At 35.3% G+C, this 27,863-nt stretch overlaps 1 protein-coding gene across 1 annotated transcript; it reads left to right on the top strand.

Annotated features, from left to right (window-relative positions):
• Window positions 1-27,863, top strand: LOC148945353 (uncharacterized). Its single transcript, XM_089099017.1, has 6 exons — window positions 1-172; window positions 669-934; window positions 2,121-2,193; window positions 3,389-3,590; window positions 15,114-15,366; window positions 27,419-27,863. Exons 1-6 carry the CDS (start codon window positions 1-3, stop codon window positions 27,584-27,586), a joined length of 1,134 nt encoding a protein of 377 aa, XP_088955143.1. The 3' UTR covers window positions 27,587-27,863.

Genomic DNA, 27,863 nt, shown 5'->3' with positions numbered 1-27,863 from the left:
ATGCTGTCTGGCTACCTTAATGATGCGAGATATAACGTGTACCAGTCCCCAGCCGATGCTGACCTACTGATTGTGGTGACTGCGGTCGAGTCGGCAGAACGCCGACCCACTGTCTTAGTAGGAGGAGATGCGGACTTTCTGGTCCTTTTATTGTACCACATGAAGCGAGACTGTAAACCCATATTTTTCCATTCCGAGTCAAAGTCACGGAAAACTAGAGGTTGTCTGTGGGATATATTGGCAGCTAAAATGATACTTGGTGTTACCCTTTGTGACCAAATTCTTTTCCTCCATGAATTGGTGTTACCCTTTGTGACCAAATTCTTTTCCTCCATGCGTTTCTCGGATACGATTCGACTTCGCGAATTTATGGCACAGGAAAATCTACACCATTGAACCACGCAAAAGAGAAGAAAAACTTCCAGGATATCGCCGGACTATTCCTAGGTTCAGTCTACAAAGAAAAGCTACAAAGAGACGACATTAGAAAAGCTGGAGAGAAGGACATGCTTATCTTATTTAAGGCTGCAGAAAATGAAGTCTTGACCAGGTCCGCTACGGGAAATTTCTCGAAAAAGTTGGAAGTTCTGGGAAATATGTTGAGGCAAAATCGCCCCCACCAACAAGCAATGTTTGCAAGTATAATTCGCTTCGAGCATACTTCCAAGTACAAGCGTGGCAAAATGTTGAGTGTCGACTGGATCTCTTGGAATTTGGCTGGATTGTGCGCAAAGGAGCATTGCGACCTTTGCATTCAGATAGATCGCGGGCACTGCCTCCCTTCTCTCAATGTTTCACTGTAGTTGTAAGAGCAAGTGTTCGACGCTGCGATGTTCTTGCTAAAAGCATGGCTGTACCTGGGCTTGTAGCAATTGTAAAGGAACATGCTGTTCTAACTGTGAAACAGTTGGTGCTGGAAACCTTGAAGATGATGGTAGCGAAGAAGAAGACCAAATTTTTAAATAGCTTTGCCACTATCCAATGAATCTCTGTGTTACTGTGATTTTTATCTGGCTTGTGTAATTGATTTCTGTTTTGCATTATATACGAGTATATTGATCTTTTTTTTGGAACTAGTGTTTTGTCTCAGCTAAGGGAAGCTCTTTGATAGAATGTTTTTTCTTGTTGCCAAATATTCGTTTCAACTTCCCCTCCTCCTCCTCATTCTTACTCACTTTCACTAAACTGAGGTTCCAGGCATACTGGACTTTACCTGGACCGAGTCTTGGTTGTTACCAAGGCGCGAGGCTGCAAATGTTTTGCCGTAGGCCAAGTTTAATATATACCTGCAGGCCGAAGCTCTCCCCAACCTCATTCTCTCGAAACTTTAAGCCCCAAACAATTCTTTCGACTTTTAACATTTAGTTAAAAGTCGAAAGAATTAGTAGTTTTTTGCCACAACCTCAAATTCAACCTCAAAAACCTCAAATTTGTGACAGAGCTAGAGTGGTAAGCTTTTCGGATTCGGAATCAGCACATATTTTTTAGTCGGGTAGTGAAAGAATCAATTGTTTGAGGTTGATCCCTTTTTTCGCAGTTTTCCTGGACTATAAGTGAATATAGTTTATCTATGTATAAAGAAATATAGCTAATTGATTCTCCGGTTGTCTTTACAAGACTAAAAAGTGTATTTGAAGAAGCCCCGGTTATGAATATAACTTAACGGTTGAACCATCTTGTGATGTTCTTATTTTGTTAATAATTTATTGCTTTTTACATAATACTTTAATATCATTTTTAAGTATGGTCAGGATTTTGGATTCTGGAATTAGGACGATTTGGTCTTTGAAGTTTCTAAGATGAAAAATAAGAAACTGGAAAAAAAAAGAAAAACTTAGGCTATTTCTAAAATTTAGTTGACTGATGTCTTTCTAGGCCTTTAATTTCCGCTCATAAATTTCTAAAGTGTGTCCTTTAGTATAAAAAGCTCTAGTTTGGATTGTTTATACCGAATGGTAGTGTAGCCGTCTAGAAGTAATTCTAATTCCTTGAGGATGGTTTTCAAACACTTCTTGAGCTTTTTCATTATAAAGACTCCTCAGTTGTCTTTCTAAGACTAAATACTGCATTTCAAGAAACACAGGTTATGAATATAAACCATCGGTTGAATCGGTTTGCAGACAGAATTGAAGGTTACATATCTGACAAGGGCGTCTTTCACCCTGGTCCCTTCAAAATGTGGAGATTTGCATGGTATTCCCGTCGATTTCAAGTATTTGCCTGTTTTTATTTTTTGTGCCCCCCCCCCCCGTAAAAAAAGTCTCTCTAAGCGCTGGCACCTTTTAAGCTCAATAGTGACAAGCTAATAGAAGATAAGCAGCTGAGAAATAAATTCACTTTTACGTGCCTGGGACTTATATTATGTATTTGCTCAGTTTAAGCACAGAGCACACTGGCTATATGAGTAAACCCGCCTTAATTAATTATTAACTGAAAATTTCCTCCTGTGAAATTTGACTTAGGACAGTCTTGAATCCAATATTTCCGACCCGCGCTGGTCTTGCTCTAGGGTACACATTTTCTTTACCTGTGATTTCACATTTATTTTCTTACTTTATTTTTATTTTACTTTTACTCTCAAGGTATATGGCTCAATAAACTCTTCGAGCTGGAGAATAATAAATCACCAATACAGGACGATTTATGTTACAACAATGATAATTAATGTAACCTTTGAACTTTTATTTGTAAATTCAGTTTATGAAAATAAACAAAGGTTTTTTCTCATTCTCTTCCCTTAGAGTTTGGTTTTGACACTATTATGGTTTTTACTTATTTCTATTGTATTGATTGTTTTTTGCCTTTTAATTATTTTTTTTCCAAGAGTAAGTGCAAATTTGATAATTGTAGTCAGGGATAGTTGTTTTATCAATTAATTTTATTTGATTTGCTTTCCATTAAATCTGCAACTTTATTAAAATCCTCATTTTTTGTAGAAAGGTTTTTTGGCGGAACTCACATAATTTGACGTACATGTAAATAAAACGAAAAAATACCTTCATGTGGCTTCCGCAGAAAGGATAGGAGCAGAGACCATCGTTGACCCTCTTGCTTCCAAAATGCTTGTATGTAGAACCGATTGTTTAAAAACTAGACCTTAGTGTATTATGTGGCATCACGTAGTCATTGTTTAAATTATAATGGTTGCCGGCCCTCTTCCAAAAATATGCCCCTTTTTTGAAACCACCTTTTATTGAAGGTCTGATCTTGGTTGGTAAACAGAAACTGTTTATTGTCGAGTCGCTGATTTGATTACCTCCCCTGTCATTTCTGATTCTCCCTTACCATTATTCTGGTATTGTGTAACTCAACCCCTAGTCAAGATTGACAGTTTTTGGTCTCTTACGTAAATTCTTTCCGTACCATTAAATAAAAAGACTAATTTCAGGTTCAAAGTCTGTTTTAACGTACTTATCACAGGAAAAGAAGTCTTCTGCTTTATTATCGAAGCGAGGAAGTGCGTTGAAACTATCTGAACAAAATCAAAGAATTTCAACCCTTTTTGATGATGAAGCTGGTGTCAAAAATGTTTTAGAGCTCCTTATAATGGCCCCAACTGTAGATCCAAGTCGCCTACAACTTGCTTGGAAGTAAGTTCTTTTTGTAATTTCCAAAAAGAAAATAGAAAGTGAGGAAAAGTGTTTTTTTTTTTTGTGTGAATATTTTACATAAGTTAAGAAAGAAGAAAAAACTGAAAATAGATTAAAAATGAAAATTTGATACGATAATTAAATATAATAGGCTATTCTGGAAGAACTTTGATAGAACAGATTGGAATTTCACTATAAAAGAGTCAATAAACATATGCATGAAAATTGATTGGGCGGGTAGCGGAGGCGAATTAGCTAAAACTTGCGAATGCAGACAAAATAATGTATAATACCTAGGAAAACGTGAGGGAAAAAATAAACAATTCGGCATTTCACGGAAAGAAAAGTAGGCTAAATCCCCTTCCCCGACAACTAAGGCGTAGACATGCCTGGAACTAATTGCAAACTATTCTTCTTGGCAGAGGGAAAATCTTCGAGAAAAGAAATGTTTTAGACCTCCTTATAATGGCCCCTATTGCATATTTAAAGTCGCCTACAACTTGGGTGGAAGTAAGCCCTTTTTATAATTTAAAGCTCTAGATCGTTTGTTATTCTATTAGTTCCTGTAGTTCTAATAGTTCTAAAAGTTATTCTAGTAGTCCAAAACATTTAAAAATTATAGTGTCATCGCTTGCATGATCTGTATTGTAAAAAAGAGAAGGTCGTTTATTAACTACCTTCTCTTAACGAAAGGTCGAAAGCTCTGAAATGTGTGAGGTAATAGCATTCACGAATAAGAGGAAAATAGGAAGTTTTTCTTGCTCTAAAAATGTATGGTAACCTGATATCGCTAAAAAAAAACAGGTGAAATATCTGGGGACAATTTTTAATCGTCATTTGAGCGGAAAAAGTTCACTCTATAGAGAAAGCGCGGGAAGTCACCTAATCCAATGCTAAGGAATGGTGGGAAATACCTGGGACTTTGCAACAGTCTAAATCACGTTACATATGTAAGATGGTAATTCGACTAATTCTGTCATATGGTGTGGTGGTCTGGGTTAATTCAACTCGTTTTTGACTCTACCCTTTTAAGAAGCAGTGGTGTCGTTGGGGGGGGTGCAAGGGGTTATTTATCCCCCCCCCCAAATAATTTGGAAAAAAAACTATAATTTATTAAGTAGTTCTAAAATTGTTGCTCGTTTTAAGTGTAAAATTTGCTCTTTACTTTGAACAGATAATTTTTTTAAATTAATCTATGCTCGCTTTTAGCATAAGGAAAATGAGAAAAATAGGTGTCCATTGCACTTCATAATATGTTCCAGAATTAATGTTTTTTTCCAAATATACAGTCTTTGAAACCTTATGATCAAGTAAAAATGTAAGCCTAGTTAAAGGCAAAATTGAAAAATGTTCTATGTTTCCTGTTTCGCCACATTTGCTCAGGTCAATTTTTTTTATTGATATTTAAGGTGCTTTTACTTCTTAAAATCTATTAGTTCAAGATTAGATTATCTTGTTTTAAAACCTTTAAAATTGGAAATGAATACACCTTGTAAATCTGAAAATAGGACAGAAATGGAATCATTGAAGAATAAGAAGGTGGATATAGAGTGAATATAATTTCCTGAATGAAAAATAAGACAAGACTTGGTGCTTTTTATAATAATATTCCTACTCTAACTAGAAAGGTCAAGTCGGTTCTAGTTTGTTCATAGAATTTGGTAGAGGGGGATCTGCTCTAGGAATCAGTTAATTGTTTTAATTTTTATTTCCAGTATTTAGTTTGAAATCCAATATAGCTTCAAATTTTCTTGTTTCTAACTGAAATGCCTAATAAGTACTGATATTCCTTTGTTTTCGGATTCTATTCCTTACTTTTCGGATTTACATAGTAGCCCATAAATTTTAGAACTGCCTCTATGTATAATACCATGCTGACTTCTTGCTATTTTTGCTTTTCTAAATATTTGTTTGAACCAGCTCTAAAAAGACAAAAATGTACTAACAATTATGACAGAAATTAGTCACAATTTCACACAACGCCAGCGCTATTTGCAGGACATTTATCTCTGCATCAGCATGCTGTACTAAAAATAAATAGAATAGAATAAAGTGGATTTAAACAAAATATGCATATTTTTCTCATAATTTAACATTTTTTTGTGCACGTATTAGCGGTACCATTTGCCTCTCAATTACTTGGACTATCTGTCTTGGCTTTTTCTTTCTACAATTAGCCATGTCTTGATGCCTACTGCAAAACACTTGATTTTCAATTCAACCCATTCTCTTTTTCATTTTGTTATCAGTTTTATCATGCAACACTAGGAAACCGAGCTTTGCTTGTGAAGGTAATTATAGACATAATAACGATAATCAGTGTAACCCCCCTCCAGAAATGTATATCCCCCTTACCCTGATTTACACGAGAAAAACTTTTGTGTAATTTTTATAGAGTTCGTTTTTTTAACAAAGATACAAAGGGGAAGGAAGTTTTCAAACTCTAGGAGTAAATTTTCTCTTCCAATCAGCATCCTTGGCAATTTTTAATTAATTTAACGTTTATGACATAATGATGCCAAGAATCAGATTTTCTGGATATTCTTTGTCAAACAATGCCCGACGGATAAGTTAATGAATCTAACTTTGTTTTTTGAATACTTTCGAATTTGAATTACGGTCACTATATAAATGTGGGGAATATGTCACAATATAATGGTACACAGTCTGTGGCAAAACTTTGACTTATCCTGTATTTTTACTTACACAGCACTATTGCGTTGCCTATGATGTTTATTTCAGTTTTATGTGGCCCGCTGATATCAATGCTATTTATTAATATAAATCGACGAAACCACAAACAAACCAAATTAATAAAAATTCATTAATAGTATTTCAATAAATCACGTATATTAAGAGTTTAGTACAACAAATGAAATCTTACAGAGTCAAAATCCATTCAAAATCACGAGGTAATAAATAGCGTGATTTTATGCTGATTTTAAATATACAAGTTTCATCAAGTTTAATCCAAGTCATTAAAAGTTACGAGCCTGAGGAAATTGGCCCTATTTTGGAAAAAAGGGGGGAAACATCCCCTAAAAATCATAGAATCTTAATGAAAATCACACCATGAGATTCAACGTATCAGAGAACCCCGCTGTAGAGGTTTCAAACTCCTATCTGCACAAATGTGGTATTTTGTATTTTTTGTTAGAAGAAAGATCACGGATGCGTATTTATTTGTTTTTTTTGTTTTTTTTCCAGGGGTCATCGTATCGACCCAGTGGTCCTAGAATTTCGTGATAAGGCTCATTCGAACGGAAATTAAAAGTTCTAGGGTCCTTTTTAAATGACCAAAAACATTGGAGGGCAACTAGGCCCCCTCCCGCGCTCATTTTTTCCCAAAGTCACCGGATCAAATTTTTGAGATAGCTATTTTGTTTAGCATAATCGAAACATCTAATAACTATGTCTTTGAGGACGACTTAATCCCTACAGTCCCCAGGAAAAGGGCTGCAAGTTATGAGCTTTGCCCATTGTTTATATATAGTATTATTGGTAAGTATAGGCTACAGACGTTTTCAGGGGAGGATTTTTTTTCTGGTGGGGGGGGGTTGAGGGATTGGGATATTTGGGAGGATCTTTCTATGGAAGAATTTTTCATTGGAAATTTTTCAACAATCAGAAATTAAATAAAAGAAAAGTTTTTGCAACTGAAATAGGGAGTAACATTAAAACTTCAAACGGACAGAAATTATTACGTATATGAGGGGGTTCGTCCCCTCCTCAATGACTCGCTCTTTACGCTGAAATATTTTTAGTAATTTCAAAAGAGCTATTTATTCTAATTAAACGGCCTTTGTGATGCAGGGGTCATTCTTAAAGAATTGGAATAAAATTAGAACTTTAGCGTAAAGAGCGAGAAATTGACGAGGGGGAACCCCCTCATGTTTCCTATATGAGGAAGTTCACCCCCTCGTCAATACCTCACTCTTTACGCTAAAGTTTGAACTTTGTTAAATAATGGCGATATTAGCAATAATTTGTTTGTGTTATTTTCTGGCCGATCTTAGCATTTAATTTTACCTTAAGAAGCTTCATAACTATGATTTTTATGTGATAATAAACCAAAGATACTATATGTCTTCGGCTTGTTGTTGTTATTAAATAAAAATAAAAAAACAAGTTTTTTCCAACTGAAAGTAAGGAATAACATTAAAACTTAAAACGAACATAAATTATTACGTATACCTTTAAAGATCTTTTCTTTCATTCATTTCAGTGATTTGAGAATTTCTCAACTTATGACTTTCATTTTCATGAAAACAATTTCGACCTCTTTGGCCGTTGTGTTACTATGCCTTTCAAAATTAGTTCCGCAAATATCGCTAATTTAGGTTACGCCGGACAATATTTCCATAGATATAATTTCACGTGGGGGAAGGGAATTTTCCATGGAGGAGGAGCTGGATTTACGTACATTATTTAAAAAACGATCAATAATTAAATAAAAAATAAGTTTTTTCAACTGAAAGTTGGAAGCAACATTAAAACTTAACAGGAACAGAAAATATTACGTATATGAGATAGGTTGCCTCTCCTCAACATCTCGCTCTTACGCTAAAGTTTCTTTTTTAACTTTTAAAAGAGGTTATTATTCTAATTAAACAGCCTTTGTGATTCAGGAGTCATTCTTAAACAACTGGAACAACAATCAAACTTCAATCAAAATCAAGTTATTATAAGGTTATTATTAGTTTAAAAAAAGTAAAATTAATATGCAAATTTTGTTTTAATTATTCATGTCCGATGAGCCAAATTCAAAACTGGCATTAATTCAAAAACGGTCAGTAATTAAAAAAAAAAACTATTTTTTTTTTAACTAAAAGTAAGGAGCGACATTAAAACTTAAAACGAACAGAAATTATTCCGTATATGAAAGGGGCTATCCCCTGCTCAACGCCCCGCTCCTTTCTTTTAGTCCTTATAAGAGGGGGGGCCCCTTCCTCCCTTTACGCTAAAGTTTAACTTTTTGTTATAAATCTTTAAGAAAGACTGCTCAAACAGAATGGACGTTGAATTTGATTGAGAAGTACTTTTAACGTTCTTTAACAATTTAGCACAGAGAGGAAGGGCCAGACCCCATCATATACAGAATAATTTTGGCTCGATTTAGGTTTTAATGTTGCTCCTTAATTTCAATTGGAATTTTTTAATGTTTTATTATTTGATAAGTATAATGAGCTAATGCGAAATAATACGTAAGAGTATAGTAAATCATAGCTTTGTCCTGATGACATAATATTTTTTCTTTTATTCCACCAAAAATTTAAGTTACGAATGCTTTCATGTAATACAGTAAATGCTTGTGTTAACAAATTTGATATCCAGCCACCCCCCCCCCCACTTTTGCTCCGTAAATAAATTCAAGGTAGTTCTCCTGACCCGGTTGTAGGATTATCAACAACAACCAGATTGCTGTGGTTAGATCGTCACTGAGAAAGGAAATCCTACAACCTGACGGCTAATTTTAGACTCAAACCTATCAAATAGTTTGTAGTAGCGAACTATAAACAGTTTTTTATGCAAATAGTAATTGCTTTTAAAATGTATATATTAAAAGCAATATATACACAACAATAATCTCCTTCTATCTCCCCCCCATCTCTTGTATACAGGCAATGCCGTATCCAGGGGGGGTTACCCGGTTTGAACCCCCCCCCCCCCGAAATTTGTGACTGAGTCGAAAATTAGTCTAAAAAATACCTGTAAAGATAAAACCTTACCAGAAAAAAATGCTATTAAATAAAATCGGGTACCCCCCCCCCCGAACAAAATCCTGGATACCTGCTTGTATACAGCATAGCTTTCAGTTCGTTTCAAGTCTTAATGTCGCTCTTTACTTTTAGTTACTACGTTTTTGCTAAGAATAAGCCAAGCGCTTTTTCCTGTGTAATCTATATTCATTTTTCTCAGTGATGAGCTACTGATCTTCCCTATCTATTTCATGTATTATCTAAATATCTAACATGTTCACCTTGCGAAAGCGGAGTGGTTAACGCTACGCTCGGATCTAGGTTCGATCCTCTATGTCGCAAGGAATTGTCTATTATCTTACAGCTGCCTAATTTTTTTTCTTCAAAATATTGAAAACTACAGTATCCGAAAAAAAATGTAGGCAATATTTTCGTTTGGGCGTATAGACTACACTAAGCTCACTTTTTCTCAGAGACGAACTGCCTAAATACTGCATCCGTGGACCAAGGTTCAATTCCACGTGTTGCAAGGACTTTGCGAACTGAAAATGTATAATCAAGGATATGCATTTGATTCAGCCGACAGAAGAGCTTCATTGACAGTCCCTATCCTTGTATTGTATTAAATAAACAAACAAGTTTTTTTTTTAACCTAAAGTAAGGCACGACATTAAAACTTAAAAAGAACAGAAATTATTCCGTATATGAAAGGGACTGTCCCCTCCTCAACACCTCACTCTTTACGCTAAAGCTTTTATTGTTTCAAAAGTAGAGTTGTGAGAATGAGTCAAACTTTAGCGTAAAGACCAAGGTGTTGAGGAGGGGAAAGCCCCTTTCATATACGGAATTTATGTTCGGAATTCTGTTCGTTTTAAGTTCTAATGTCGCTCCTTACTTCTAGTTAAAAAAATAAATAAAATTATATATTTAATTTTAGTAAAAGTCAAGCACGAGCACTTATATTTATGATTGTTTACAATGTATTGTGTAATGTTTTTTTAAATTCACCAAGTAGAGTGTTTGTTAAATAGTTACTTTTCTTCGCTACTGCTTGAATAGCACCTACTTCAATATCACTCCCTCTTCCCCCCCCCCCCAATAAAAATACTGTAGCTACGCCCTTGTTAAGAAGAGGATACAAAGGTTAAAATGCATAGTGATCACCTCAGCGTATCATGGAACTGACACGAAATCAACGGAGCTATCGGTAAGACTTCAACCTGTAGAAAGTTTTTTAGAGGAAGAAGTAATAAAAAGTGGTGTGAGGCTGCATATTGCTGATTAGTGGATTCGAGACAATAGATACGAAATTAGAAAATCAAATGCCACTTGGATACTTGCGACTCATTACTGCTTAGGTTCGGGAGGCTGCTGATGTCAAAGATAATACTGGCCTATTGTGTTATACTTACCAAAACCAAAGATTCGATCTTCAGACAAGCAGGGATTATTGATTCATACTTATGAGTCTCAATTGCAACTAGTATCTCGGTTGCATCTGTTTTATGGATCGGACGTTCCACTATCCAATCTTCAGAAAATGTTAGTCTTTCAGAAGGCTCGTCGATTTCTCACTCCCATCATCTTCCCTATTTGGAGCGCGTAGCCTTCCGGGGATGTCATAGCATTACTTGGATTGCTAATGTTTCGCATAATCATGAATGTTTTAACGGGAATTCACTTGAACATCAAATCCCCAGCTTGCTTGCACCCTCTACGTATTAGCGTAGCACTCAATTAATGGCGTTTCTACCTCTCTACTGTAGTGAGGTCGCGAAGTAGGATTTCCCAGTGGAAGACTAGGGACGGAATATCTACACAACCTAACTTCTAGGGGCTTGTGGAATTGCCTGTAGCATATTGACCGATATTTTCTTGGGGTCCACAGAAATTTAAAGATCTTAAGTGACCTTTGGCCAATTTTAAAAATGAGGTAAGCATACATTATCGGCTTTTTCTATGGACCCTTAGAAATTTTCATGGAAGGATTGCTTTAAAAGATGCCAGAGACCTGTACTGTTCTGAGTAATAGTGCTTGATTATATTTAAAAAACGTCAAATTAGCCAAATAAATCAAACACACTAGCAGGAATTTTGTTCACTTCCTCTTTGAGTCATGATTTAGATCTTTTTTGCTCCCAGCCAGTCCACTGCTAGGAATTTCTAGCAATTTTTTTTTCTCTTTTTTTGTCCCCTGGAGTAGATTTCTCTGGATTGGATTTTTACGTTTCTTAGAAGATTATTTCAGTTTCGTGGTTTGGTTTGAAATCAGGCGCTACTCCCTGCCTAGCTTGTAATTTAGGTTTTTTTTTTGTTTTCTTTGTCGGTATATATATATTTGTTTTTAATCCTCCCTTGTTCCTTCTTGGCCATGGAGGCTTACAGGGGAGACTATGTTGAAGTGTTTTTTTGCTGTAAATTTATTGTTGAAGAATAACTATGTACGGAGCCAGTACTTAGCTCGTTTGTGCACCAAGTCAATTCTTGTTTTGGTTATGGGTAAAGACTATCTTATTTTTACAACGAGGCAGGACTTATTTACTTAGTTCACTTAGTATTTCGCTTGGTTTTAAGTTAAATGTGACTGTTGAATCATCGCATGATTTATGTGGAAAAATGTAGTTTGCAAATAGTTGTTAGCCTAGGAAAACCTAAAAAAACTAATGTTTAGTCCACTAAACTAATGTTTAGTGCAACAATAACGCTATACAACAACGAAATATAAAAATTCCCTCACTTCCTAAACTAAAGTTTATGTTTTCAAGCGCATGTTTATGTTTATCGCATAGTTTATGTTTTTTAGGAAAACCTAAAAAAAATAATGTTTAGTGCACTAAACTAATGTTTAGTGCAACAATAACGCTATACAACAACAAGAAATAAAAAGCCCTCACTTCCTAAACTATAGTTTATGTTTTCAAGCACATGTTTATGTTTATCGCATAGTTTATGTTCTTTAGGAAAACCTAAAAAAAACTAATATTTAGTCCACTAAACTAATGTTTAGTGCAACAATAACGCTATACAACAACAAAAAATAAAAAAGCCCTCACTTCCTAAACTACAGTTTATGTTTTCAAGCGCATGTTTATGTTTATCGCATAGTTTATGTTGTTTAGGAAAACCTAAAAAAACTAATATTTAGTCCACTAAACTAATGTTTAGTGCAACAATAACGCTATACAACAACAAAAAATAAAAAAGCCCTCACTTCCTAAACTATAGTTTATGTTTTCAAGCGCATGTTTATTTTTATCGCATAGTTTATGTTTTTTAGGAAAACCTAAAAAACCTAATGTTTAGTCCACTAAACTAATGTTTAGTGCAACAATAACGCTATACAAAAAAAAAATAAAAAATCCCTCACTTCCTAAACTAAAGTTTATGTTTTAAAGCGCATGTTTATGTTTATCGCATAGTTTATGTTTTTTAGGAAAACCTAAAAAAACTAATATTTAGTCCACTAAACTAATTATTAGTGCAACAATAACGCTATACAACAACAAAAAATAAAAAAGCCCTCACTTCCTAAACTATAGTTTATGTTTTCAAGCGCATGTTTATGTTTATCGCATAGTTTATGTTCTTTAGGAAAACCTAAAAAAAACTAATATTTAGTCCACTAAACTAATGTTTAGTGCAACAATAACGCTATACAACAACAAAAAATAAAAAAGCCCTCACTTCCTAAACTATAGTTTATGTTTTCAAGCGCATGTTTATGTTTATCGCATAGTTTGTTTTTTAGGAAAACCTGAAAAAAACTAATGTTTAGTGCACTAAACTAATGTTTAGTGCAACAATAACGCTATACAACAACAAAAAATAAAAAGCCCTCACTTCCTAAACTATAGTTTATGTTTTCAAGTGCATGTTTATGTTTATCGCATAGTTTATGTTTTTTAGGAAAACCTAAAAAAAACTAATATTTAGAGCACTAAACTAATGTTTAGTGCAACAATAACGCTATACAACAACAAAAAATAAAAAAGCCCTCACTTCCTAAACTATAGTTTATGTTTTCAAGCGCATGTTTATGTTTATCGCATAAGAAGAAGAAATATTTATTTGATTAAATCAACATAACAAAAAACATATAACCCCCAACAGAGAGCAAAGCTCGTAAAATTGGGTATTAATAAAAAAAAAAAAAAAAAAAAAAACATTTCCTCATCATAAACTATAACACTTCCTAAACTATAGTTTATGTTTTCAAGCGCATGTTTATGTTTATCGCGTAGTTTATGTTTTTTAGGAAAACCTAAAAAAACTAATGTTTAGTGCACTAAACTAATGATTAGTGAAACAATAACGCTATACAACAACAAAAAATAAAGAAGCCCTCACTTCCTAAACTAAAGTTTATGTTTTCAAGCACATGTTTATGTTTATCGCATAGTTTATGTTTTTTAGGAAAATCTAAAAAAACTAATTTTTAGTGCACTAAACTAATGATTAGTGCAACAATAACGCTATACAACAACAAAAAATAAAGAAGCCCTCACTTCCTAAACTATAGTTTATGTTTTCAAGCACATGTTTATGTTTATCGCATAGTTTATGTTTTTTAGGAAAATCTAAAAAAAACTAATGTTTAGTGCAACAATAACGCTATACAACAACAAAAAATAAAAAAGCCCTCACTTCCTAAACTATAGTTTATGTTTTCAAGCGCATGTTTATGTTTATCGCGTAGTTTATGTTTTTTAGGAAAACATAAAAAAACTAATGTTTATTGCAATAAACTAATGATTAGTGCAACAATAACGCTATACAACAACAAAAAATAAAAAAGCCCTCACTTCCTAAACTAAAGTTTATGTTTTAAAGCGCATGTTTATGTTTATCGCTTAGTTTATGTTTTTTAGGAAAACCTAAAAAAACTAATGTTTAGTGCACTAAACTAATGATTAGTGCAACAATAACGCTATACAACAACAAAAAATAAAGAAGCCCTCACTTCCTAAACTATAGTTTATGTTTTCAAGCACATGTTTATGTTTATCGCATAGTTTATGTTTTTTAGGAAAATCTAAAAAAAACTAATGTTTAGTGCAACAATAACGCTATACAACAACAAAAAATAAAAAAGCCCTCACTTCCTAAACTATAGTTTATGTTTTAAAGCGCATGTTTATGTTTATCGCATAGTTTATTTTTTTTAGGAAAAAAAAAAAAAACTAATTTTTAGTCCAAAAAACTAATGATTAGTGCAACAATCACTATATACAACAACAAAAAATAAAAAAGCCCTCAGTACCTAAACTAAAGTTTATGTTTTAAAGTGCAGGTTTATGTTTATCGCCTAGTTTATGTTTTTTAGGAAAACCTAAAAAAACTAATTTTTAGTGCACTAAACTAATGTTTAGTGCAACAATAACGCTATGCAACAACAAAAAATAAAGAAGCCCTCAGTTCCTAAACTATAGTTTATTTTTTCAAGCGCATGTTTATGTTTATCGCATAGTTTATGTTTTTTAGGAAAACCTAAAAAAACTAATGTTTAGTGCACCGAATTATAGATAAATATCTCTTATGTGAGTCTAAACTGGGTTTTGGCTTCTTCCTGAAATTTTGGGCTATATTTGCTTATGATGCTCTTCTGAGTGTGGCCATGACCATACATTTCAGGCATTTACCATACTTCAGGTTTGTAGGCATGTTTGCCAACCCTTGTGCTGCTATAATTAATAATGGCACAAGGATTGCTATGAGACATAGCATTAAAAAGGGCTGTATTAGGTGTTTATCACGCTACTACCCCAGTCAGTAGGCCTAATATACAAACTGACATTGTTATTTAACTAATTTGTAACTCTTATAGGATAAGTGCAGAGATGGAGGTTCCATGGAATCCAATTTTGGAAAAATGTGTTGTAGCCTTATCTGCAGATAGGAGGTTCTCCGAGCTATCTGTCTTTGTAAATTTTATTCGGTATCAGCAACGGGTCTCTGGAGATTCAAGCTCTAAGTTAGACGAGGCTCTAATGAAAGCTGTTAAGCAGCTGAATGCTGATGAACCTGTTATCAAGGACTCAGAATTGATTATTGGCTTAATTGAAGCCTTAAGCGCAAAGGTAAATTATTTTGAGATGATTTAAAGCCCCTTATGCATTGTAAAGTCAACAATGTGTATTCCCTAAAACTAAGTTCTGAAAGTTTCAAATTAATGCCCTCAGCTGTACTTGAGATATTGCAGGTCCGCTTTTTGACAAACTGGATATACATAGTGCCTTTTGATTTAGTTTAATACACCCCTCAAAATTCTCCAAAGTTTCACCTTAATATCCTTGGAATTTTTTTATGCCCCAGAATCAAACATTTGTCCTTTTCCTAATGATAAATCCTGCATGTCAACAATGGATAAATTACATAATATACCATCCTTGCCCCAGGGCTGTGGGGGTTGGGGGGCATGGCATCCAAGGGTGCCGGAAGAAAAATTTTCAGGGGGGGGGAGCCAAAAACCAAAGTATCAGTGGTGGTTGAGTGCCAGGGAAGGTACGAAAAAAAATTCAGGGAATTTTTTTCGTAGGAATAAGTTTATTTTTAAATACTTTTAGGAAAAAAATCTCAAATAACAGGAACAATTAAATTGCATGCAAAATCTAAACAAAATACAGTAAATTTTAAACGACAGGGATTTCTGGCTAAGGGATCAATTTATTTAATCAATAATATATTTAATTATTATGCATTTAATCTTAAAAGAAAATCAAACTCAAACCATAATTAAAGGAAGATTTATTGCTTCCGTAGGTTATAACAGATTTAGACTTGTCTTTATGCAATTTCCTACGCCTTAGAATAGTTTACAGAAGGAGTAGAGATACTCAGAAATCATCCTGCCTACATAGATACCACTTTTGATTTTATAACGGCCATGTTAAATGTATTTCTTTCATAACAGGACAATTCTCCCTCCCTCGAACTTATATCCTTTATATATTAAGACATTAAATAGTAGAATAGCGAAAGAAACACTTAATTTAAACTTACTATCCAGCTGTCAAATTAACCCTCTTTCTTTTTAATGTCCAATTCAACTAAATAAAATGAACAGGCTAAAAAAAATCCGACACAATAGAATCTTATCAAATAGTTTGTGATAAAAAAAAAAACTGGAAGTAAAAGTGGCTTGGACCAATATTGACCAAAAATAAAACTGGAATTCTCATGACAATTGCTACACCGGCAGTATTGGCTTTTCATGCTGCTTCTAAATATATAAAAACTTTTCAGTTTATTGTTGCCCACCCAAAACCAAAAATCTGAGAAAATTTGCTGATTTTTAAAAAAGAGGGAAAAACCCAAAAAAGCAAGTGATCTTATTGAAAATCCCTTCATTAGATACGTCATATGTGAGAACCCTACCATAGAGGTTTCATGCTCCAATCTTACAAATGTGAAATTTAGTAATTTTTTTGAGAAGAGATATAGTCGTTGCATTTTTAACACTTGCCTCTTTTTACCAAGTGTGATCGTGTCAAACCGAAAGTCTAGAATAACTTGGATGGAGCTTATTCAAACGTAAAGTTAAAGTTCTTTTTTAAGTCGCCATACAGATTGGGCTAGTGGAAATTCTTGTTTTCTTGGTATCTTTGGGCACCAAACTACGACTTTACCACGAAGAGGACGAATTTGCAATCAATTTGAAATCCTGAGAAGCTAATTGATTTAAGAGTATCAATAACTATAGTTTAGGCTTTCCAGTTGCAAAAGAAGTAATGCCACACGGTGGCAGTACTGAATTCTACCAGGTTGATTTGCTTTATTTCTAATGAAAATAGGCTATGTTTGGTGATCTGTAATTGCGTATCAGCTATAATGAGGGAGGGTTAGTCATTGTTTAGGTGGGGGTAGGGTAGATTCTTAAAAACGTACATTTTAATGGACAAACTGCTTCCTCTTCATGAGGCTTCAGGTAAATTTTGAAAGGGGTAGGGGGGGAGTAGGAACTAATAAATTTGTTTCTCTATTCAGCTAATATGTTACATTCCCATATCTACCAGCACAGAGATGGAAAATGCAAGGCAGGTTATAATCAGTCCCGCGAGAAAGTTTCTTCGGGATGGCAAATACTGCTAGGAACTTAGTTTTCAGCTGTTTTAAATGGTGCTATTTTCTTTTTCTATTTATACGAAGTACTTTAAAGTACCTTGCAATAGTTGAAAAAACTTCTCTACTTGTTCAATTGCATTTCAGGGAACTGCGAGGCTGTATGAATATAATACTTTTGGTAACACAGAAAAAATGGTTAAGATCTCAATGATCTCTGTTTGGATTTTGTGTGGTAATCAAACAGCTCGGGTTAACGAACTGTAAGTAAGGAGCAACCCGGCTCAATAGTAACCAAAACTGTAAACAACGAAATCTTGATACCAATAGATGTATTAAAAGAATTGGCTTATTATTCTCATTCCAAATATATGAGTTTCATTAAGTTCAGTTTTAACCATAAAAAGCTATGTGCCTGAGAAAATTTGCCTGATTTTGGAAAAAAAGGGGAAAACCCCCCTTGAAGTCATAGAATTTTTATGAAAATCACACCATAGGATTCAGCGTGTGAGTCGAGAGAGGGCTGATTCTAACGGAAATGAAAAGTTCTAATACTCTTTTTAAGTGACCAAAAAACTGGAGGGCAATTAGGCCCCGTCCCATGCTACTTATTCCCAAAATCGTACGATTAGAATTTTTAGGTAGCTTTTTCTTCAGCATAGCTGAAATGCCCAATAACTATGTCTTTAGAGATAAAATGACCCCCTACAACCCCTGGGGAAAGGTTTTTAACTTATAAAATTTACCTATTGTTTTATTTGTTATTGGGAAGTATGTATACACTTTTCGAGTGAGGAGAGGAGGATAAATTTTCTTCTGGAAGGATTTTACACGAATTTTCCATTGAGAGGGAAGTTCCCAGGGGGTGAAATTTTCAAGGAAAATTTTGCAGTGGGTGAATTTTCCGGAATTCCTATACGAAATTTCTTTATATGTCTTGCTTTTTCTTTACCGATTCAATTTTAGGCGTGGAGATGTTAAGGGTAATTGTCCGGGGCCAATTTTTGCCAGGATTGAATTGCCCAGATGATATTTCTGTGGGAAAGGGGATTTTTCCGTGGAGCAGGAGCCAAGTATCCTGGGGTTATTTAAAAAATGATCAGAAATTAAATAAATTTTTTTTTCAGCTAAAAGTAAGGAGCAACATTAAAACTGAAAACGAGACAAAATTATCATGTATATAAGGGGAGTTGCCCCCTCCTCAGCACCTCGCTCTTTACAGTAAAGTTTAAATTTTGTCCCAACCCTTTAAAAACAACTCCTGAAACACAAGGGTTGTTTGATTAGAACAATAGGCAGCTTTTTTTAAAGGGTCGAAAAATTGTAGTATGAAGAGTGAGGTGTCGAGGAGGGGGGCAACCCCACTCCTATGCGCTTTTCTAAATTCTGGTGTGTTCTACCTTTATACCACAGCATAAAGATGATATATTCAAAGCTGTAAGTTCTAATGTTTCCACTGTTTCATTTGATTCTGCATTAGGCAACCATATTTTTGAAAATCCTAGCCATAATATACTTTTTGATGAATCCGCCCTCATTAACAATGACCTAGGCATAAAGCAGGTAGTCCGAGAATCAATTGAAATCGGACTTAAGATCAATAATAATATTTCCTTAAATAGGGATTTGGGGGAATATACACTAAATGCTCTATACAAAAATTTAACTAAAAATGATCTTACAAAATATTTTAAAAAATCAATAGACATTAACACAGAACCGGTCACAAAAAGACCTTTGAGGTTAGCTGCCAAAAAGGCTGGATTAACAATAAGAACGTGTTTTTATATTATTTTTCTTTCATCTCATTAAATCGCCTTTTTAAACTTACTTTTTATCAGTCCTGGTTGAACTTCGCTGAAGTAAGGATGCTAGGGCTACTTTGAAAAATTTTAAATTTTTGGTTTTATTGGTCGCATGCTGTTGTGAGTCTTTTTTCTTTTATATATATTTTTGTCTTGCTGAGGACGGCCCTTGGACATAGGGCCGAAATATTAATTTATAAGTTGCGTTCCACTGTCTTGTAAAAAATTTCCCCGTTGTTGTACTTATTGTTTAATAATTACTAATAAACAAATACATATGTAGGATCACCATAAAAAAATTATTCTTTGATTGAATGTTATCAATAGTTAGGCTCTTACACTTTCGTTATTGACAAGGATCGTTATTTACTTAATTGAATTCATATGATTGAATCTATGATATGAATCTATCATAGATTCATATAATGAATCTTCATATATAGGATCGTCACACTCCCCCACAGCACTCAAGGTAAGGGTTGTCATCATTCATTATATGAAGAATATGATTTTTTTTTTTTTTTTTTTCCTTTTTTTTTTTAATCCAACCAAATCATAGAGAAAAAATGTTTGTGGAAAACTGGAAACGGGTCACTCAGTCACAAATTAGAACTTATATCTTCCTTACTAAGGGTCAAAATCTATTAACAGGCAGCCAACAATGGTGCAACGCACATTTTTTCCATGTTTTTTTCCTATTCTGCTCTTTTTCTTTTGGTTTCCTTATAATTAATTTATAGTGCCAAATTTACAGGGGGGCCTATCCCCCCCCCCACACCTCTTGCCGGTGCCCATTAGACCGTTTGACTAGTTTTAACAAAATGACAAATACAAAATTTTGATCATTGTTAAGTAGAGGAGGTACGTAAAAATGGTAAGGAGGGGAGAGGACTGGTTGCCCCCAATCTCTCTTCAACTCCCCCTTAACATTCTTTGAAAGTTTTTGCCCTCTGATTATTTTTGAATCTTAAAAAGGGCACTGGAACTTTCGATTTCCAATTAAATGAACCCCCTCGAAAGTTTATACGACCGCCCTTCCCATAAAAACCTTATATCTTAACAATTAGGAACTTGCATAACTTACAGCCTTTGTCCTGGGGACTGAAAGGGGGATTGTCAACCCCTGAGGCATGGTTATTTGACCTTTGGGCTATTTTGAACAAAATGGCTATCTCAAAATTTTGATCGGATGCGTTTGGGGAAAAGCGATGTAGGGGGGAGGGGACTTCTGGTTGCCTTCCAATCACTTTTGATTTTAATTTGAAATTGAATGAGCCCCCTCCGAAGTTTATATGACCACCTTTTTTTATATGAAGTGCCTCTGGGAATAAATAAGAAATTAAATAATAATACATTGAAGCCTTGTTGCTGTTTATTATAGGCAACGATATAGCATTGTCTCTTACTTAAACAAGTGATTAGAACTTACAATTTCCCTTCTAAGGAACATCCAAAATTATCCAGGGAAATGTGGGGGGATTTTCAGAGAGGGGAAAACGCCTAGCACCAGGTGCAAGGGCCTAGCTCTTGCGGGCTAATGGTTCCTTTCATATGTCATTATTATTTATTAATACTTTCCTTCATTGATTCATCCAAATGTTAAGTACTTTTTTCTCTGAAGTCAATTTGTCTGTCCGTAATTGAAATATACTTATACTTGAACATTCTCGAATGTTCAAATACATTCTCGAATATACAGAAACATTCGTTTCTGTTTGGGTTTTTTATATTTTTTTTCTTTTCTATTTCAGTATTACACTTTTGCTTGGTGCTAAAAGCAAGCGAAAATGCTTACATTCTTGCAGAAAGCAAGAATTTATGGGAGAAAATAATTTCAGAATAGAAAACGGTATCTGTGGTCTGCGTAGGGGACTTGATCCCTGAATAATTCTTATTTTCAAATGAATCTATTAATGGGACAAGTTAAATATTTATCAATACAAAATTAATTTCATTAGCCCGCTAACCCCAAGTTTAGACGAAAAGAGGAATGAATATAAGTGTAAACCTCTGTCTACTTCTTTATTTATATGCCTTTTACATATTGGCAGATGTAACGGTTTACGTAAATTCTAAGATAGTCAATAAACATCGGTATATGGTCTTTATTGAATTACGTGAGAATACACACACAGAGAAAATAAGGTAGAACAAGAACAACTAACTAAGACGAAGGCGAAAGATGGACTGCCATTCCAAGTATTCACTTGGCCCTGACTCTCTAATATTGGAAATCCCAGTGATTGGCTGTTCACTGGCCTGAGAATAAAAAGTTCACACGATAAGCTTTGGCCCTCCCGGAAGACCCCATAGAGAAGCTATTGTTGACATAATAGCATGCTAACTCTGTTAGTAACGAGACACCAGGAAAAGGCTTCTCGAATTTATGTTCCAAATACTTTACAGATTCTCCGCCCTGTTTTAAGTTAAATTTCCCAAATTTGGCTTATCCCCTTATGATTAAACCCTCAAACTTTAATTGAATTCAAAACATTCAATACCCTTCTCAAATTATTCACTCCTCACCTACTAACATTCTACAGCATAAAATAGTAACAATTACATTATATAAACACTACACAATACTTACATAAGTAAGCACTTACATAGTATGAACGAACCACACTAACAACAGTAGTCGGAAACTGGATATTTTAACACTTCATTTTACTCTGTATGCTTTAAAATAGACTTGTTCCCCATACACCTGAATTTGATGAAGACAAGTAAAGTTGAGATTATGTATAAATTTCGGATTAGGGCAAAAGGAAGGACCGAGAAAGGCTAATTAATCCTGAAAATACCAGTGACAAATAAATGAAATTGCCTAAACTTATAAATAATGGAATAGATATGTCAACCATTGCAGTTTGATTGGCCTACCATGCTGCAATGACGTCAAGATATTATTCTGAATAAAATCCTTGGTGTTTTGTTGCTGCACAAAGCCTCAGTTTTGACCTATCTGGGTTTGCTGTACTAACTTGTGGTTCGAGAAATGGCGGTACTACTGCTGATATCTCTACATGACTATTAGCGCTACGCATTAAAGCCATCCCACGAGGCATCAAAATCATCCCACGGGACCTCAAAACCAGCTCCCTTTCCATGGTTAGCCAAACCGCCCTGCGAGGCATCAATACCATCTCGCAATGCATCAAAACCATCCCACGAGGCATCAACCTCATCTCCCGGGACATTAAAACCAGCTCTCTTTCCATGGGTAGCCAAACCGCCCTGCAAGGCATCAATACCATCTCGCAGTTCATCAAAACCATCCCGCGAGGCATCAACCTCATCTCGCGGGACATCAAAACCAGCTCCCTTTCCCTGGGTAGCAATACAGGCCTTTGACCTTTTTCCTATCACGTCAAGGTATTCAATTAAAGTTTTTTATGTGGCGTCTTCTCTTTGAAGTTGTCCTTTGTGTTCATGATCTAAACCTAAGTAATCTATATCGGTATCTATTTTTATATCTTCCTTGGCAGCCTCAATTCATTCGTTAGAAATTTCCTCAAACTCTCCCAAAATCGTGCGGTGAGACAGTTTTATTACCTTGTCCCTGTCATTAAAGATAACCTCCAAATGTAATGGTATTTGTATTGAGGTCAATTGTGGAATTCAGAGCATGCAAAATGTCCCATCCGAAAATTACCCTGTAATCCACATCAGGAAAAATTAAAAAAACTCCCAATCTAATAGCTTTTGTCGGTTCTTGTCAGAAACGCAAAGCGGAAGCATGACTTTCCCGGTAATTGGCAGTGACTCAGACCCTAGTGGTTTAATACGAGCTAACGTTGGCATACAATTCTGTCGAAATTTAGGGGAGATTTAGTTAAACAGTTTTTCACTAATTATTGACCTATGACAACCTGAACCAAAAAATGCCGAACACGCTATATCACCGAGCTTGACCTTATGGAACATTGGGAACTGAATGTTATTATTTAGCTTGGCCAGTAACCCAAGATAGCATAGAACTTCTTCTTGGTGTCCCCCTCCCCCCAGACTGTGATTGGATTGTTTGCTATTGCTAGTTAAAATATCACTGGAATCTAACATTATTTGCTCTATTGGTGTAAATTGAACATTTGACTTAGTAGTAGAAATCTTTAGGGGTATAATCGTTCTACCAAACATTTTCCCCAGTTTTGGTCGGTCTACTCGTTTCCCGGAGTAGCACTTCTACGAGTATTCGCTCTTTCGCATTGGGCTCGAATATGTCCATATTCCTTACAAAAATAACACTGTACATTTTTATTTCGGATTAGGGCAAAAGGAAGGACCGAGAAAGGCTAATTAATCCTGAAAATACCAGTGACAAATAAATGAAATTGCCTAAACTTATAAATAATGGAATAGATATGTCAACCATTGCAGTTTGATTGGCCTACCATGCTGCAATGACGTCAAGATTTTATTCTGAATAAAATCCCTGGTGTTTTGTTGCTGCGCAACGCCTCAGTTTTGACCTATTTGGGTTTGCTGTACTAACTTGTGGTTCGACTAATGGCGGTACTACTAGTGATGATATCTCTACATCACTATTAGTGCTACGCATTAAAGCCATCCCACGAGGCATCAAAATCATCCCACGGGACCTCAAAACCAGCTCCCTTTCCATGGTTAGCCAAACCGCCCTGCGAGGCATCAATACCATCTCGCAATGCATCAAAACCATCCCACGAGGCATCAACCTCATCTCCCGGGACATAAAAACCAGCTCTCTTTCCATGGGTAGCCAAACCGCCCTGCTAGGCATCAATACCATCTCGCAGTACATCAAATCCATCCCGCGAGGCATCAACCTCATCTCGCGGGACATCAAAACCAGCTCCCTTTCCCTGGGTAGCTATACAGGCCTTTGACCTTTTTCCTATCACCTCAAGGTATTCAATTAAAGTTTTTAATGTGGCGTCTTTTCTTTGAAGTTGTCCTATATGTTCATGGTCTAAACCTAAGTAATCTCTCTCAGTTTTTATTTTTATATCTGCCTTAGCAGCCTCAATTAATTCGTTAGAAATTTCCTCAAACTCTCCCAAAATCGTGCGGCGAGACAGTTTTATTACCTTGTCCCCGTCATTAAAGATAACCACCAAATGTAATGGTATTTGTATGGAGGTCAATTGTGGAATTCAGAGCATGCAAAATGTCCCATCCGATAATTACCCTGTAATCCACTTTAGGAAAAATTAAAAAAACTCCCAATCTAATAGCTTTTGTCGGTTCTTGTCAGAAACGCAAAGCGGAAGCTTGACTTTCCCGGCAATTGGCAGTGCCTCGGACCCTAGTGGTTTAATACGAGCTAACCTTGGCTTACAATTCTGTCGAAATTTAGGGGAGATTTGGTTAAACAGTCTTTCACTTATTATTGACCTATGACAACCTGAACCAAAAAATGCCGAACACGCTGTGTCAACGAGCTTGATCTTATGGAACATTGGGAACTGAATGTTATTATTTAGCTTGACAAGTAACCCAAGATAGAATAGAAGTTCTTCTTGGTGTCCCCCCCCCCAGACTGTGATTGGATTATTTGCTATTGCTAGTTAAAATATCACTGGAATCTAACATTATTTGCTCTATTGGTGTAAACTTGAACATTTGACTTAGTAGTAGAAATCTTTAGGGATATAATTTTACTACCAACCATTTCCACCAGTTTTGGTTGGTCTACTCGTTTCCCGGAGTAGCACTTCTACGAGTATTCGCTCTTTCGCATTGGGCTTGAATATGTCCATATTCCTTACAAAAATAACACTGTACATTTTTATAACGCGTATCCCTCTTTTCATACTGCCTACCCTCGTAACTTACCCGACCACGAACACTTCCACGCCCACGACCTTGAAAACCTTCATCATTGAGTCCAAATTTCACCTTCGTCAGAGCAGAAAGAAATTCATCGGAAGAAGAAGACGTCTCTCCTTCCCCCACTATCTGTTTATATTGTTTTGCAACCTTGTACATATCACCTAAACAAAAAATTTCGGCACTGTGCTCTAACAAATACCGTTTGTAGGACGGTCTGATCCCCGCCTTGAATAAATTAAGAGCAAGTCTTCCAAGGACTACACCATCATCACTGGCTTCTAAGGACACCCTACATGACCTTTCTAATTTTTGCATCCTTCTATAGAATAGATATACCGTTTCATCCTTAAATTGAACCACGCCTACAAACTCTGCAACCATTTTGCCTACTGTTTTGCCTGGGGCATATGCTACAAGTAATCCACGTTTTAAACTTGACAAATTTATACTCGAGGGATCCAGATCCTCAAACAATGGGCGAAACAAACCATGACCGAAAAGTGACGTGGTGTGTAAAGCTCTTGAATCAGACCAATTTAACAAGACTGAAATTTTTGTAACTGCGAAACAAACTCAATTATTTTTCTACTTTCTGGCTTTGTGACTGGCGTTATTGCTGAAAGAGGGTCTATTAGCGATCCTATTCCTGGGGACTGTTGAGGCTGTTCTATTGGAGGATTAATTGGGGTGGTGCTCGGTGGAGTTGGAGGGTTTGTTGCGACCCATGTCTTGATCTTTTGGAAGTAATCATAAAGTTCCTCTTGATCGAAATCAGGATCATTTGAGTCAAATAAAAGAGGTGGAAAATTGCCATTTATCCTCCACTGTTTTACAAAATCAAAAGCAACCTTTTTGTTATATCCAGTTTCCGCAGGATCAAGTATAGGAATAAAAACTGACATATTGAGATCAAGATTTGAAAAAGAGATTACTCTAAAAACATTAAACACCGTTCTTTAATTACTGACGCTAGATTTTGGGCAATAAACTTCACTTCTAACAATAAAGGTATAATAAAATTTACTGGGTTGTTTAACCGTGTTAAATCACTTACGAAAGGTAGTCTGTCTCAAGTCCACTTGCAGTTGGTCTCAATTAAATTACTAGCATTAAATGAAGTCACAATTGAGAATTAATTTTTGACTATCGAATTCAAAATGTTAAATTTTGATTGGAAACTGTCAAATGTAGATCACACGTCGACTATCTAAAATCAGGTAAAAAAAACACCAAATGTAGAATGGCTAAGTAAAGGTAGAAATCAACCGGAGACTCTCAGTTGTAGAAATTTGAATTAGTAGGTAGAAGCTATCGCGAGGAAATCCATAGTAGGCATTGTGTAACAGGCTATTTAAAAATGTTCATTTAAAAGAAAGTGTTTTTCAAGAAGGCGCTTTGAATAGAAGAAAGTTCAATAGCTCGTAACATTTCGATGTCTTATTAATCAGTCTTTTGCGGTATTTGCAGCTCAATATCACAAGCAATTTTGATAGCGGGAAAAATAGCTCTTCAATATGTTGCCAGTATTTAGCGTAAGATGTCGTCGTAAGTACTTATAACGGTCACTCAAATGTCACTTGGAGGTTTTCCACTAGTGATATTTGCTCCACTAGTTTTAACCGCTTGCCACCACTCTCTAAACCGCTGTCTACTTCTTTATTTATATGCCTTTTACATATTGGCAGATGTAACGGTTTACGTAAATTCGAAGATAGTCAATAAACGTCGGTATATGGTCTTTATTGAATAACGTGAGAATACACATACAGAGAAAATAAGGTAGCACAAGAACAACTAACTAAGACGAAGGCGAAAGATGGACTGCCATTCCAAGTATACACTTGGCCCCGACTCTCTAATATTGGAAATCCCAGTGATTGGCTGTTCACTGGCCTGAGAATAAAAAGTTCACACGATAAGCTTTGGCCCTCCCGGAAGACCCCATAGAGAAGCTATTGTTGACATATACATTGCTAACCCTGCTAGTAACGAGACACCAGGAAAAGGTTTCTCGAATTTATGTTCCAAATACTTTACATAAGCAATATAATATCTTGATTATCTATGCGTACGGGAAAAGAGGTTTCGGTGGCGGCAACATATTAAAAGAATTGAGGTATGTCATTTATTGTTTAGACCTTCACCGGTATACCATCTTTTAAACAAAGTTGGTGTATTATTTTCATATGTATTACCCCTTTTATAATCATGGTTTGTTTTATCCTAGATGATTAATGTTAAAATATGCCATATGATACTTAATTAAAACTTACTCGTTGATATTCCCATTTTGTGCCAAAAACTCTCCCGACTTTATCGGGTTTGTGACAGGAATTGGGAATTCAATATTAAACGACTGTAAAAATGATAGGTTTCCTTATTTGTCTAAGCGTAATCTAATTTATATTTGATGGTTTTGTGCAATGTATCCATATTTTACTTGGTCTTCTAGATCTTGACGTACGTAAGCCTTGGTTGGCTTCAATCTGCTTACGCTCTCGCAGTTCGTTCTCAATCTGTTCCTGATGTGCGACGGATCTTAGAAGAGTGTGAAAAACGAAATGAAACGGGTATACAGAGGTTGTGTTCTAATTGGTTAGCATTGTACGGGAATAGATAGTTTGTTGGTATTTTCTTCTGTTCTTGTATATCCTAGCTATTTAGCCTTTTTATGATTAGTTGTTTGTTATGTTTTCCAATATACCGATTTCTTTTGTATTTAGCATTAAAGCCTTTAGGTCAATCTACTGAGAGGATTATTGTTTGGAAAAACAGATGTCATATGTTATGTTTGCTTCTTCTGGTTTTTCCTTCTTCTTTATACTTTCTTTCACTTATACTATAATCCCACGCAAAGAATCAGAATCAACAGTTTTAGAGTATTTTTTGACTATTCA

The sequence above is a fragment of the Artemia sp. Qi Xiang Cuo genome, chromosome 13 (assembly GCF_049724085.1).
Source record: "Artemia sp. Qi Xiang Cuo chromosome 13, ASM4972408v1, whole genome shotgun sequence".
Taxonomy (NCBI): domain Eukaryota; kingdom Metazoa; phylum Arthropoda; class Branchiopoda; order Anostraca; family Artemiidae; genus Artemia; species Artemia sp. Qi Xiang Cuo.
The sequence above is the reverse complement of the archived record's forward strand: the minus strand, read 5'-3'. Positions and strand labels throughout refer to the sequence as shown.

What these genes read in the sequence shown, in the direction of transcription:
- LOC148945353 (XM_089099017.1), top strand. Translation starts at nt 1, where the DNA reads ATGCTGTCTGGCTACCTTAATGATGCGAGATATAACGTGTACCAGTCC. An exon ending in TGGAAACCTTGAAGATGATG is followed by an intron (nt 935 to 2,120) that starts GTAGCGAAGAAG and finishes ATCGGTTTGCAG; the next exon opens with ACAGAATTGAAGGTTACATA. An exon ending in CGCCTACAACTTGCTTGGAA is followed by an intron (nt 3,591 to 15,113) that starts GTAAGTTCTTTT and finishes TAACTCTTATAG; the next exon opens with GATAAGTGCAGAGATGGAGG.